Source organism: Petaurus breviceps, unplaced genomic scaffold (assembly GCF_028583685.1).
Source record: "Petaurus breviceps papuanus isolate PSGF00001 unplaced genomic scaffold, PetGlider_PUasm1.0 188, whole genome shotgun sequence".
Classification (NCBI taxonomy): Eukaryota; Metazoa; Chordata; class Mammalia; order Diprotodontia; family Petauridae; genus Petaurus; species Petaurus breviceps.
In genome coordinates this window covers 4,950,794-4,966,089 of record NW_027185804.1, presented here as the reverse complement: position 1 = coordinate 4,966,089, position 15,296 = coordinate 4,950,794, and the positions used below count along the sequence as shown (strand labels likewise).

Here is a 15,296-nt window from a genome sequence, read left to right as displayed (position 1 = left end):
ATTATAGAAGGCAGGAGAGGGACCATCAGATGAGCAAAGGGTAAATGTCCCTGTTTTCAGAAAAGAGAGGAGAACAGTCTGGAAATTTCAGGTCAATGGGCTTGACTTTGAAAAAAAAAGTCAAGGAAAGGTCATGCCAACCTAGTTTTACTTTTTTTTTAAGAGGGTGACTCAATTGGCAAAGAAAATGGCATAGACGCGATTTACCGAAATTTTAGCATAGCATTTGATAAAGTGTCTCATTCTATTCTTATGGGGAAATTGGAAGATAAAAATTAGATGATAAAACAGATATATTCAGAACTGAATGGATGGCTGAACTCAGAGTTGTTAATGGTTCAATGTCAACATGACAGGAGGTCAATGGAGTATCCCATAGATCTGTGCTTATTTCTGTTCAGTTTGGCATTCTTATCAAACCATGACCACCATCTTTCCTTAAACCTGTGTGCCCCGTTCACTGGACCTAGATTTCCAGTCAACCTCTGCTACCATCATTAAGGGGGAAAATCTTTATGGAGAAGGGGCCCACCTCCCTCATCACCACCAGCAACAACTGCCAACCAGCTGATACTAACTGCCCAAGAGCCCAGGGAATGGCAGCACCCTCCATCCATACCATGGTTCTGCTTTCAGCCTAGCCCTTGATCATCTAGGGAAATGGTGAAGCACCAGTCATCCCCACCAAGTGCTAACCAATCACAATTCACAGGTCAGGCAAGTCAGCCTAGCTGAGGCAGCAAGGCACTGGAAAGGAGAGACAGGAGGCAACATGTGCCAGGCAAGGCAAACCCCCACCACCTTGCCCACCATTTTCCCTCAGACCCTAAAGTAGATAGTCCAGAGCACTGGGAATACCAATGCTTCTGGCCCACTACCCTCAGCCTTCATCCCTGGAAGCAGCCTCTGCTCCTGCAGGGGCTACAGTCACAGCTATCAAAGACCCCAAAAATGGACTTCTCGCCACCAAAGTCCTTGACGCTGTCAGATGATTCTACATCAGAAAATGACATAATTTTATCACGGGAAATAATATAAAAGAAGAGGCCTTACCATCTGCTCTGCTCTTGCGTCCTAAAGACCACGGGACCTTTCCACCTGACTCCCACCTATGTCATCTCCCCCATTAGGATGTGAGTTCCTCAAGGGCAAGGACTATCTTGCTTTCTGTTTGTATCTCCAGCACTCGCACAATGCTTTGCCCATACTAAATGCTTAATAAATTCATTCATTCAGTGTGAAGCTGCAGAGAGTCAGCCAGTAAGTTCTGGGCTCCAGTTCTTCCAGGCACAGACTGGGAAAATCGCTTAACCTCAGTGATCCAGGCAATGCACAGAAGGTGCCAACCTGCATCGGTGGAGGGAGTCTTCTCACTTGGGAGTTCCCTACCCCAATGAAGCCACAAGTCTACTCTCCATCCCCATCAGACACTTGGGACAAAGGTCTAGATGAAATGCTCATCAGATATGCAGATGTTGGAATATAGCTGATTGCTAATGAAGACTGGATAATGGTCAGGATCCAGTAAGACCTTTACAGGCTAGGGGCATCGAGCTGAATCTAACAAGACAAAATGCCAAAAGAAATAAATGACAAGTCATACTTGAGTCCACAAAATCGACTTCACAAACACAGGATGAGGCACAGTTGGGTAGATATTTATCTAAAAAGATGACGATGTTAGTGAAACGCAAAGTCAGTGTGAGTCAGCAGCTGCCATCTGGGGCTGCATCAAAGGCCGAAAAGCCTCCAGCAATAAACGAGGGGCGGGGGTGGGGGGGTCCTCGGTTCTGTGCCTCAGCAGATGTCAGCAGTCCCAGAGATTAGGGATGCAAAGCTGGAGAGCATCCAGATGAGGGCCAGGAGGGCTCATGCCAGGGAATCTGCGGCAGAAACTGGCAGCATTGAGCCTGGAGAAGGGTGGAGGCTATGATAGCTGTCTCTGGCTGTGTGCAGAGCTCTTGTGTGGAAGGGGATCAGACTTGTGTTCTTTGTCCAACGTTGGGGCCTCTGCCGGCAGAAGGGGGGATGGGCCCTTTCCTCACTGGTTCATCCCTCTCCTTAATAGTCAGAAGCAATGGGTGAGAGCTGGAAAAGGACAAATTTTAAGCTTCCTCTCGGGAAAATTTTCTTGTTGATTAAAGCTGCCTTGAGAGGTGGCAAGTTCCCCCTCATTTGAGGTCATTCAAGCAGTACAGACAACTACTTTGGGGCTGTTATGGCTGGGATTCCTTTCTTGCGTGGGTTTGACTAAAGGACCGCTGAGGGCCCTTCAACCCTCAATTTTTTTGTGTGATCTGTGACTTGTCATCTACAGTACAAGACACTGAGGATGGCTGCATCCCATAGGTTGACACCAGATTAAAATGATGTTCCCAGTTAAACAATGGACCAATCAGCCTCTGAGAAGGGGGAAAAAACAAGGAATTTCCCCAGACATTAGGGCTCTCTCCCCCAGATATTCCTGGAGTTGTCTGATCCCTCCTTCACTCCCTCACCCTCCATATCCATCCTTTATCCCTGTCTCCATGGTCCCTGCATTTGCTGGCCCCTGTGCCTGCAATGTTCTCATTATCTCCACTTCCTAGAATTCTGGTTTCCTTTAAGACAGCTCAAGCACCATCCCTCCCTGGCACACCCCTCCCCCTCCCCTATTAACACCTCTCCCACTAAGATTCTGTTGGTCTAAGCAAGTGCGTGTTTTTCCTTGTCTTCCCCAAATTCCAAGTTTGCTTTCTTATGGGCAGTGGTGGCTTTCCACTTCTGTATTTACCTTCCGTGTATTGACTAATATCTATGTTGTCTTGCCCCATTCTCATGTAAGCTCCTTGAGGGTAGGGGCTGGTTTTGCCTTTTCTTTGTACCTCCAGCATTTAACAAATGCTTTTTGGTTGATTTATGCCCTCAAAATAATATAACTAAAGACAGGGACTTGGGGGGAATGAGGGAGGACCTTTATGTCTCCAAGACATTGCAGTTTCTTGTATCCAATAGGTATTTTAAAATATCTGAATCTTTGCTGAAATGAGAAGTAGAAATCTCCAGGACATGAACACGAGAGTAGACTTATTAAGGCTTATCAAAACACAAGGAACAATGCTCAGGCACCTTCTTCCTGGGCCAAGGCTACCAAATACATTCACTGCCTCTTCAGTTTTAAGAAGTTAGAAAACACTCTTACTTGGACCAGTTTGACTGATAATGACATCTTGGCTAACCAGGCCCCAAGAATAGATCGGACTTAGTAGCTGGACAGACGCTCAAAATGGTGGGATCTCTACTTCCGATTTATTTCCTTTGAAAGCTGAAGCGAGCTTTAACTCCCAACCTGCATGTAGTTCATACTCTTAGAAAGTCTCAAGCCTCAAGTAAAACATTTTGTTCCACTCAAGATAACTGGGCTTCGTCCCTGCTGCAGCTTAGGACTGAGGGATGAGCCAATGAGGAAAGGGCCCATCCCCACTTCTGCCAAGCCAGAGGCCCAGCAGAAGTAACAATGGTAGATGGGGAGCCTGGGGTCGGACTCCAGAACAACATCCATGACTCATTCATAACCTGGCTCCTTCCTATCTTTCTGGCTCTCAACACCTTGCTCTCCACCTCACACTGAGGCCCAGCCATCCTGACCAGCCACTGTTCCTCACATCATAGTCCATTAACCGTGAGTGGTCTTGCCTTTGTACTCAGCTGGCCCCACGTACTCCCTTCTGGCCTCCACCTCCTGGAAACCCTCACTCCCTCCATTACTCAGCTTGAATGATGAAGCTTTACAGACTCCCCAGCTGCGTGTACAGTCCTTCCCTAAAGCTCCCTTGTATTGTTTGTGTATGTTATGGATATACTTATGCATGTTCATGCTGTACCCTCTATCAGAACGTAAGCTTTCTGAGGGCAGGAATTACTTCACTTTTATCTGCGTATTCCTAGTACTTAGCACAGAGCCTGAAATATACTTTGATTGAATTTAATATTGAATATACTGAGACTTGACATGTTGGCTGGTTTTGATAAACAGCTTTTGGGGGATTGCTCTGTGGTAGGGGAGAAAGAGGGATGCATCTGGAAATGAAACTGATTTTAAAAGGTAGAAGTGAAAAAAAATTAAAGAAAGCAAACTCAAAACAGGAAGAAACAAACTCAAAACAGATAGGAAGAAAAGCTGAATAGATGAGTTCTTGCAGAGCCTGCAAAGGACCACATGAAGGGGGAGAGAAGGATGATGGAGAAAAGGCAGGAGAAGAATGGACATTCCCAGCAGCACGGCAGCAGCTCCCAGTTCTTTTAAGTATTAGGAGTGCAGGGAGGGAGCACTTGGCTTAGAGTCAGGAAGACTTGAGTTCAAATCCAGTCTCAGATGCTTACAAGCTCTGTGACCCTAGACAAGTCACTTCACCCTGTTTGCTTCAGTTTCCTCACCTGTAAAATAAGCTGAAGAAGGAAATGGAAAACAACTCCATTATCTTTAGCAAAGAATACCCCAAATGGTGAAGAGTTGGACACGACCGAGTATCAGAAAAATCAGCGGCTCCCCCAAATCCTGAAAGAGTTGGGGTCACAGTGCCTATTTTATGGGGGGCAGATAAAAGACTAAAATAATGTAACTGTGTTGGTGCATTCTTGATGCACCAAATTTAATCTCCTGGTTTCAGATGCAGATCCCCAGTCCCCAGTTCCCTCCCTGCCAAGGGTCCAAGCCATCATGAGCAGACCCAGACATCTTTACGAGAAGTGTAAATGTGATAGCTGAGATGAAACCAGGGGACTCTGGTTCTGCTCTGGCTCTTCCAAAAAAAAAAGCCAAAACCCTTCACACTGTTTAATCTGCAGATCAAAAACCAAAATGGCACCGCAAGGAAAGCCCAGGTGCACATAAAGACACAAGACGCATGAGGGAGAACTGTCTTTATAAGTTTTCTCATGTAACCTGATACAGCACCTCTGACAAGCCATCAGCCATCATCTTCCCCATATTAATGGCTCAGAAACCGAATGTAAGAAAACCTCTCTTCCTGCCAACCACTGGTTTTACTCAGTTACTGAATTAACCACACAGTGTGCTGTTTTGTTGTGTTTGGGGGGTTTTTTCTGGAGTAACGTCCACAAAATTGAGCATTTGCATATATTTCTTTATTAAGAAACACACTGTACTTCCCCCAGTTTTATTAATGTGGATAGTTCTAAATTCATGTATTTTTCTTGTTCTTATTTGGTCTGTTTTCCTTAAAAATTATACAAAACACTTTACAAATATTTTAGGAAAATTAGCAAAAAGTTAAGCAAGCTGAAAATGGCCAATCTTAGAGTGTTCAGACAATGAAACTGCTTGTAAATTACAATACACGCCCCTCTGCATCTTTAGACCTAACGGGACACAAAAGCACGTTAACCTTCTCATTACCTGTGTTTTCTGACCTCTTTCTCCATTAAACAATCACACTGCTAGTCATTTAGGAACCAATGGCCCACGCCAAGCAGAATCCAGATACTGCTGGTAATCTCACTGTGTGATCTGTGGGCACTCTGCCACGAAGAGTAGTTTGCTTCAAACATCAGGAATAACACTGGTGAGCACTGAGAATGGCACTGAGTTCATGTATATGAGGCCTGGCTGGAGGACAGGAGCTGGAGATTCTGAATGTAAAGAGAAGTCTTGGGTAGGAGGGAAGGCCCATGGCAGCTGAAGGGCTATCAGTGGGAAGACGGATTAGACCAGAGGATGCAAGTTGCAAAGAAGCAAATTAAAGCTTGATATCAAGAAAAACTTCCTGACCAAGAGAACAGCCCCAGACTGGGCTGGGTGGCCTTGGAAGACAGTTGGCTCACCCTCCCCAGAGGCATTTCAGCCAAGTCTGGGGACACCCTGTTGGGGAGATAGCAGAGGCTATCCTTTCCAGGGAGAGTCTGAAGCAGATGACCATGAAACATTCACCCGATTATGAATTTAATTAACTCACTTCCATGCTGTCCATAATCCACAAAAATCCACGGGAATTAAATGGTTTTTAACATAATGCTTCTTTTTCCTCTATGGTAATGAGGGGATTTAGAATACCTCACACTGTGCATATGACAAATGTCCACCGATGATCTCTGACACTGATATTTAACTGAAAATTACTTAACCACTTGGTCAGGATTGAAATGAAGTTAAGAATACTGCTTGTGGGAGCCAAGCAAGGTGGAAGCGGCTGGCAGAAGGCAGATTCTCGAGAGCCAGCAACAATGGGGCTGAGCCTTCAGGGCCACAGTCTGCTTCAGAAGAGAGGAGGTGTTTCAGCAGGGAGAGAGGGCCTTCACTAGCCCCTCCTTTAAGAGCAGAAACCAATGTTTTCCTCGAAGATAAGCATTTTTTCATCCAGCGCTTTATACTTCTTTAGAAAAGTCAAGGTTCCTTATTAGTGATTTGTTATACTGGAGTCACATGTAGGATCCTTAATGAAATTAAGAGAAAATTATCCAGCCTCTTCTGCATTTGCAGATCCTACTGGAACAGTTTAGAATGACTCCAAAAGGCTGATACTAGGCCTCATCCCATACCTGTAAAATACATTACTGAATAAACAAAGTAGTAATACTGATATATATCTGTATAGGAGAAGCAGAAACCCAAACTGTTATCTGTAAATTTTCAAGAACCCTAATGGGAAGTAACTTTTTTTTTTTAAAGCAATCGGGGTTAAGTAACTTGCTCAAGGTTACACGGCCAGTTATTTCTGGGTGTGGTGCTAAGTCTCTGAGCCCGGATTCGATCCCCAAGTCATCCCAACACTGGGGCTGGTGCTCTTACTTGCTGTGCTACCTGGCCACCCCTTGGGAAATAACTTTTAAAGATAAGAAAATAAAGTTTACAAAAGCAGGATGAAGTGAACATTAAATAAAACTTATGTTTCAATTAACTGCCAAAGGCAACATGATTAAAAATTCAGAAGGGTATTTCACTGGTTAATGTCTTTTACTCAGATAAGAGGAAGTAACTTATAGGATTATATCCCTTTCCATTGTATCTACATTTGTCTAAAATAACATAAATCAGCATGCATGACGTTTCAGAATAGTTTAATATTATTAATATTCATCTTCCAGTAACACACTTCTCTAATGCCTTGGCATGGTGTAAAGCCTGGGTTCTTGAAGGCTCTGCCAGTGTAACATGAGCTCTGGCATGTCCTATGATGCTGAGAAGGTTTCAAGCCTGGGACCAGCCTTGTTGAGTGTGGAGGGGCTCGGTCCCTGAAGACCGGCTGCAATGTGGTGGGCTTTTTGGAGCGCTCACAAGAAAAGCTGATTCAGCTGCTCTCGTGGAAACATCTGCACTGAGGCAGGGGTGAAAGTGGGTGCCCAAGCCACTGAAATCCCATCTCATCTGAAACACCGTTGTGATGTCTTGGGGGAAGGGTGTCAGACATCTGACCAGGACACTCTCTCCATTCAATGTTAGTAGAAATGAATGCTGAATTCTCTCCTTATGCCATAATGAGCTTCAGAAGTTGGTTCCCATGAATTATCCCCAGATGGCTATACCACTTTGAGAATCATGTATTATGGGGGATGGCTGGGTGGCACAGTGAATAGAGCACCGTCCCTGGAGTCAGGAGGACCCGAGTTCAAATCCAACCTCAGACACTTAACACTTACTAGCCATGTGACCTTGGGTAAGTCACTTAACCCCAACTGCCATGCATTCCCTCCAAAAAAAAAAGAGAATCATGTATTACCCCCTTATAGGGTTACTTATGTTTTTAAATTATATTCAAAAGGCTTTGTTCTCATACCGTTTTCTGGCTATCTAAACACAAAACAAATATAGAAAGGCTTCCTAAGAAGCACAGGGCAATCTGTGAGGCCAAGCAACCCCTTTCACCTCATTCTCTAAGACAGGAACTAGACCTGCAATTTCAGTGGCAGAGGGAACTCCCATGTGAGGAAAGCCCCTCTACCAATACAAGTCAGCACTTTCCTGGCAAATTCTAGGCTGAGAAAGCAAACAGAAGCACATGGCTGGTCCATCAGCGCGTGAACCTCCCCGGCTTCGAGGCCGGGGTTCTGCCCACTGCACCACACTGTCTCGCATCCCATCTTCAGCACCACCCAGCCCCATGGGTCCTCGGGGTTCAGAGGCGCAATGACAGGCCATCATTTCCAACCACCAAGTTAGCTGCCAGGCTGGTGCAGACCATTCGCTATTCCCGGAGGCCCCAGTGCCCGTCGTGAATTCCAAATCAGCTTGCTGCCAAGGTCGCCTGCTCTGCAGCCTAGCTGCTGGGCTCTCAGGGAGCATGAGGCGAGTGTGGGAAGCAGCAGAGAATGTCCGCTAACACTGGCCAGACTACAGCTGGCTGGGAATTTACAGAAAGCGAGTATTGGACTCAAGAGGAAGAAGGCACATGTGACAGCGTATCGATTTCTTGGCAAGGAAAGGAAAGCGTCTTGGAGAAGTCAGGAGAGTCCCACATGGCCAATGATATTCTGGAGAGGCAGCCAGGGAGTCACAATTCCTGATCGCCCCACGACAGCATCACCTGGCCAGTGATCAGTGTGAATGGTGAGTGCCTGGTCAGCTTCTGGGCTGGGGAGCAAGGAGGATACATTACAAAGACAAAGGTGTTTGGAGACTGTACACTGCTATAGGTTATCCAAAACATGGCTCCCTTCCTCTTGGGTAGGAAAATGAGAGCTGTCTTCTAAGGGGTGGGGAGCAAGGACCAACAAGCAAACATTTGTGAGCTGCTTCAGAGATGGCCCTCAGGCAGGTGCGTACGGGCCCAGCTGGCAGCACTCAGGAGGCAGCCGTGGCAGGGCCACGCTGCAAGGTCTTTGGCACAAAGCTCCCCGGCTCCAGGGGCAGGAGGCATCTGCCCTTGGATTCACTCCGTGCCCTTCTTCCCTTTCCAACTCTTCTCTCGTTCTTCAAGTTCTGCTTGAGTGAAAGCTGCTGGTCCCCAGTTTGTAATTAAGTGAGGATTTTTTGAACCTGGAAAACAAACATGTTTATAAGCTAGCTTTTTTATCAGATGTGTACAGTACACATACATTCCATCATAGTAGTGCCTGGAAACAAAATGAAAACTTGCTTTGTCTGTCCCCTACCTATATTTACAATTGTAGACTGTGCAAGGTTATACTTTTGATCAGCAGAGCATTTCCCCCAATTAAGAGGCTGGCTCCCAGGAACAGTCGAAACATAATTACCTTGGCTTCTACTCCTGGCCAAAAGCAAACTCTGGAAGAGGGGTTAACCTGGGGTCCATGAACTTGACTTTTTCATGCCTTTCTAAGTGTCTTTCGGTATAATATTTCCTTGGTAACCATTGCATTTTATCTCATGCATGTGAAGACACTATTCTGAGAAGCGTGTGGACTCCATGCCACAGAACCAGCAAGGATCCTTGCTGCAGAATCGCACACAAAGAGAGCTAAAAGCCCAGGTGAACCTGGTACCGACTTCCCAGAGCCCTTACCTGGCTCTATCAATCTAATGAGGCCCTCGTGCTGGGCCACCTTATCCTTCCAGCTCCTGGTCTTGCTGGCCGCCATCTCGAGCTTCTTTTTGACTCCCTGAAATAAAGTTGGGACTTTGATTAGACAGAGGAGCTTTCCGAGTGTACATGAGCATACTCATTACACTGACAAAAAAAAGCAATCTGAAAAAGCAGTCCAGAATTTGGGAACCTGAGTGGTTTTCCTGATGAAACCAACATGACTTGAGATGCAAAATAGCCTGCCTCGAAGACAACTCTTCTCCAACCAAATCCTTCAGTCTAAGACTCAGAGGTCACCTCGTCCCACAGCCTACCTCCAGACTCCCCAGCTTCAGTCTGAATCAGTTACCTCCAGTTTCCCAAGAAGACCATTAATCCTTCCCCTTTCCAGACTAAAAACACTCCTCTGTTGAGACAATAAAAGCAGTTAAAAATCAGTTCATGTGACGTTAAGCTCAATGAATCAACAGGTGCCCGCTGAAAAACCTTAATAGCTCTGAATTAGCAGCAAGAAGAACATGGCAGGAGTTGCAAGAGAAGCCATGGTTGACATGTATGCACAGTGCTTCAAGATTTAGCCCTCTATGTGTCCCCTTTATATTTATGCTATAGACATTTTCTATGTGTACGTCCCATCTCTCCCATCAGGACACAAAATCCTTGTGAATGGGGAGTGTTTTCAGTCTTGGCACTTGGCATCCCTAGCACAATGCCTTGCACATAGTAGGCACTAAATGTTTGTTGATTGATTTCTAGGAATTTAAATGTGAAAGGAAAGAGGGATCTGGGCAGATAGAAAAATTAAGGGAATGGCCAGGCTACATGAAGGCTTTTAAGAAAAAGGGACACCTATTGCTATTAGCAACCAAAAAGATCAGAGAAGAAAAAGCCCATATATACAAAAAGTACTTACAATAGCTCTTTTTGTTATAACAAAGAACTGGAAACTAAGAAGGAATTCATCGATTGGGGGACAGCTGAGCAAATTATAATATAAGAATAAAATTACTATTGTACCATAATAAATGAAAGGCATGGTTTCAGGGAAACCTGTGAAGATTCATATAAACTGATGCAGCAGGAAGGGAGTGGAGCAAGAGGGACAATTTATACCATCACAAAAACATTATTAAAAAAAAATTCTTGGAAAGACTTAAGAACTCTGATCAATGCAAAGATCAACCACAATTTCAGAGGTCCAGTGATCCCACTTTGTGGCAGAGGGCAAAGGGCCAAACTGATAGAACGAGACATCAATTTTTGGACATGGACAGTGTGTGAATTTGTTTTGGCCAGCTATGTTTATTTGTTAACAAGTACTGTGTTTTTTTCCTTTATTGAGGGGGGAATAACTTAAGGGGGAGGCAAGTGCTATCAACAGTTTTGCCAAAAAGGAATAAAAGGTCACTGAAGAATCTTGAAGATGCACAGAAGAACCACACACACACACACACACACACACACACACACACACACACACACAAAGAATGTTGCACAATTAGGTCATAAGACACTTCCATTCCAACCCCTTCACAGAGATGGGAGGTCCACAAGGACGGTAAAATACTATATGCAAACTATGCATATCCTTTGATCCAGAAATACTAATACTAGATCTGTATCCCCAAAAGATTAAAAAAATTTTTTTGGAAAAAAAATATTTTTATCCTGAATTTAATTAACATCAAAAAAAAAAAGAACATTTCCATATGCAAAGTGGCAAAGATGTACAAAAATATATTTGTAGCAGCTCTTTTCATGGTAGCAAAGAACTGGAAATTGAGATGATGTCCACTAACTGGGAAATGGCTGAAGTTGTGGCATATGACTGTAATGGAGTACTATTATGCTGTAAGAAATGATGAACAGGCTGATATCAGAAAAACTCAGAAAGACTTACATGAACAGATGCAAAGTGAAGTGAGCAGAACCAGGAGAAGATCGTACACAGGAACAGCAATATTGTAAGAAAGATCAACTACGAATGACTGCAATTCTCAGCAATAAAATGATCCAAGACAATTCCAAAGGACTCATGATGGAAAATGGTATCCCCATCCAGAGAAAAAACTGATGGAGTCTTGCAGATTGAAGCATACTATTTCTCACTTGTGTGTGTGTTTTTCTTTTAATCATATTTTTTCTTTCACAATATGACTAATATGAAAATGTCTTACATAATTGCACGTATTAAACCTATATCAAAGTGTTTACCATCTTATGGAGGGCAGAGGGAAAGAAGGCAGGGAAGCAGAAAATTTGGAACTTAAAAATTTTTTTTAATGTTTAAAATTGTCTTTATATATAACTGGGGAAAAATAAAATACTATTAAGAAATAAAAATAAAAATACTATGTATTAGATGGAATGATTCTCAAGGAGAAGTAGGAATACTGGTAACATAAAGAACAAAAGCCTTTAATAAAAACTTACTCAAAAGGACAGTGAACACAAGGGAGCAGATAAAAGTTCAGAGGGAAATATGGACATGTAGGACAACAGTAAAGGTATGACATTGAGTTACATACTCCCTTAAAAAGTGAGCTGTGGGCAGCCAGGTAGCACAGTGAGTAAGAGCACCAGCTCCAGAGTCAGGATGACCTGGGATCAAATCCAGGCTCTGATACTTAGCACCTACCCAGAAACACCTGGCCGTGTAACCTTGAGCAAGTTACTTAACCCTAAAAAAAAGTGAGCTGAACAGAAAAAGTTTTTCTTTGCCACTTTGCATATGAAAATGTTCTTTTTTTTTTATATTCATTAAATTCAGAATAAATTTTTTTTAATAGGAAGCCCTAAATGTTTGTAGCAAGCAGAAGAGCCTTTATTCACAAGTCTGAGCATTAAACCTCAATCTAGTATAAAAATCTTATCCTGAGGCACCTGATTTTTCTGCCTTCTTTATTTTCTGCCCAGTTTCCAGGCTCTTCCTTACAAACTGTGCCCAATACTGCAGTCCTTCAGCCCCCCAGGAGGGGGGAGCTCACCTCGTACTGCTCAAGAGCCTGCTTCCTCTCCAGTTCCAGCTGTTCCAGCTGTTCCATGGCTTCCTGGAGGGCGCGCTCCTTGAGCATTCGCTGGTTTTCCAGCTCCTGCTTCTCGGCCTCAGTGGTCTGGATGGCCTGCTGCTGTTCCAAGTGCCACCTCTCTAGCTCAGCTCTCTTAGAAGACTCTTCTTCCAGCAGCCTGCAGAGGGAGAAGTGGGGGGTCAAACAGAGAAAAGACCACCCATCTCACCACACGTACCACCAGGCACCAACTCACTACTCACGAAAGACCTGCCAGATGGAGTGACAACCTCATAAAACACAGCCAAAGACTTTGTGGGAAGAGGATGGTGACAAAAGGGGGTGGGGAAGGAATGGGAATGTCCTCTAGGTACTCAGGCAAAGCTCCCAGTCACTGTGGGATGAAAATCCAAATGAGCATGCACTACAGGGAATGTGGTAAGCCGTCGGGGCAGCAAAGGTCTCCAGGCATTGAAGGGGAAGGAGTCCATTGCCATTAGGGACAGGAAACTACATGCACACACAGAGAACAGAACCTGATATGGAGAGTCAGGAATCACCGCTTGATAGGTCAGATACAAAATCTGTAATTCCCCTAAAATAAACAGAGAGGAAATTGACAGGAAATTACAGGATCTCCGAGCTGGACGGATCATCAGCGTTCCTGTAATCTAACTTCCTGGTCCATGCAGGCATCCGCTCTTACATCCATCCCCGGCAGGGAGTGGAGCAGACTCTGAGGGAGTAATTCTACCAGCAGGAAGCTGCTTGCCAGCGCCCAGCCATTGTCTGGCACACAGTAGGTGTGCAATGAATACCTCTAAGCAACTTTAGCTGTAAGAAAGCCTGTGCTTGCACTAAGCCAAAAACACCCCTTCTAGCCACTTCCACCCTGGCCCTAACTCTCTCTCTGGGCCAAGGAGCATAAATCCCTCCTTCCTTGTTTCTGGCACTGGGCAGGACACAAATGTGACATTCCTCAGTAGTCTTTCAGGCACCCCACTCCCCAAAGAGTCACTTCCTAGTGGCCCTGGGTCTTTATCTGCTCCTCATACTGCACGGCTCCGAGTCTTCTTCTGGACGCCCTCCGGCTCTCCAATGTCCTCTCAGAAATGTGGTGCCCAGAAGGTCACTCCAGAAATGCTCGGCCCAGGCTAGAGGATATGAGCCTTGCCATCCCTCCCTCACTCTGGACACTGCATCTCAACATCACATTAACTGGCACACACTGAACTCGCAAGCCAATAAAACTCTGAGGTCTTTTTCCACATGAATTACTGCTAAGCCAATTTTTGCCCATCCTGGGGTTATCTTATTTGGCAGCCTTGCAAATAGCAACTTAACCACTCAACATGGGCAATTAGGATAGAAATAAGCCCAGCTACAAGGGGGAAAAATCTTATTCTCTTGATTTTTATCATCACCATCAACAAAGGACATTTATCGCATTTGGCACAATGCCTTTGTTTCATGAGCTGAAACCAAGCAGATAACAAATGCTCATTGCCAGCCATCCTCTGATACACACAGGTGGAGGGGAAGCTCATTCTGCTCTTTCATTGGTCTACACATTTTACACGGACACTAGAGTTGGACAGTGAACCATGCCCACAATTCAAAAGGAGGAGAGTGAATTGGACTGTATGTGGGAAACAGTGAAACGTTTCCAAAGACCCTGAGCTTCTCCCTGAAACAAAAACCCAACTTTCTAAGAACAATATTCTAAGGGTGCTGCTTTACAGCTTCCAATTATACAAGAGGACAAAACTGCAGATCACCAAAGGACAAAAAGGAGACAGAGGGTTGTCAGAAATGGGCTGCAGCATATTACCGAAGACAGAACGGGTACAAGAAGCATCATATGTATTAGCATCAAAGAAATGTAAGCCCAGGAAAGATGGGCCAGTTACACACAGAAAGCAAAAGCTAACAGGTTAACAGCCCTTGGGGTGTACTGATACCTACATAATCTTAAAAGGCCCCCAATATGTTGAGTAGACCCTCTGTAAGAAGGGCATGGATAAGAAATGCACAGAATAAGAAGGCCCGAAGAAGGGGTCAATCATTTTAATTAAGGTGGTCCCCAAACCAAAGGGACCATGGGGGCACTTAAGTAACCAAAAAAGTCTGAGCACAAGGCCAAGAAGAAATATTTGTTGGATTAGATGGAATTGAACTCTTATTTCCTGCAGAGATCATACTGGATCAGCAAATATTTTCAAACTTATTACATACAGATGACTACATTTTTTTAATGAAAATTTTTTTTATATTTTATTTTAAAATTTTACTTTGATCTTCCATTTCAAATTTTCTCTCTCCCTCCCTCACCCACTGAAATGACAAGAAATGTGATACCCATTGTAAAAAATAAGGAATGTTTCATGAATTTGTGAGTCATCTTCAAACAGGAACCACACTAATCCCCTCCGTAAAACTTCAATTTTAATATAGGTGTTGATGAAACAAGCACAGAGGAATACATTTTTCCACTGTTTGCTTATTTTTCCAGCCTATTTCTTGATTCTGAACTCTATACTAAAGTTGGGCTCTGCTCCCAGAGTGGAGGGGACACTGTCCCCAGCTTTGGGTTTCTTTGTATACCTATTTCAGAAATGACTCTGGGGACCTGTAAACTTTAAGTTCTTCTGAGCCGGTATGGTCTAGGAAACTCCTGGCCGGTGCTCTGGTTTGTCAGTGACCACAAGCACTCTTTTCCACCTTGGATCTGTGACCCCTGCGGACACAAGCTCTGGCATGTCAGTGTTCCTCCTCACCTTGGAACTGAGAGGCATGCCTACAACCCATC

General features: G+C 44.4%; 1 protein-coding gene and 1 non-coding gene across 3 annotated transcripts in view; both read right to left on the bottom strand.

Moving 5' to 3' along the window:
• Window positions 1-5,105: 5,105 nt before the first annotated feature.
• Window positions 5,106-15,296, bottom strand: part of SWAP70 (switching B cell complex subunit SWAP70) — an 89,247-nt gene continuing 79,056 nt past the window's right edge. For both annotated transcript variants that reach the window (XM_069091205.1, XM_069091206.1), the window contains 3 exons: window positions 12,467-12,665; window positions 9,459-9,555; window positions 5,106-8,971 (listed from right to left, as the gene is read on the bottom strand). In XM_069091205.1, coding sequence (XP_068947306.1) covers window positions 8,865-8,971; window positions 9,459-9,555; window positions 12,467-12,665 — 403 coding nt within the window. In that variant the 3' untranslated portion in view covers window positions 5,106-8,864. The remainder of the gene's footprint in view (window positions 8,972-9,458; window positions 9,556-12,466; window positions 12,666-15,296) is intronic.
• Window positions 14,854-14,960, bottom strand: LOC138163930 (U6 spliceosomal RNA). The gene has a single exon (XR_011168955.1). It is a non-coding gene; the product is annotated as a U6 spliceosomal RNA (small nuclear RNA).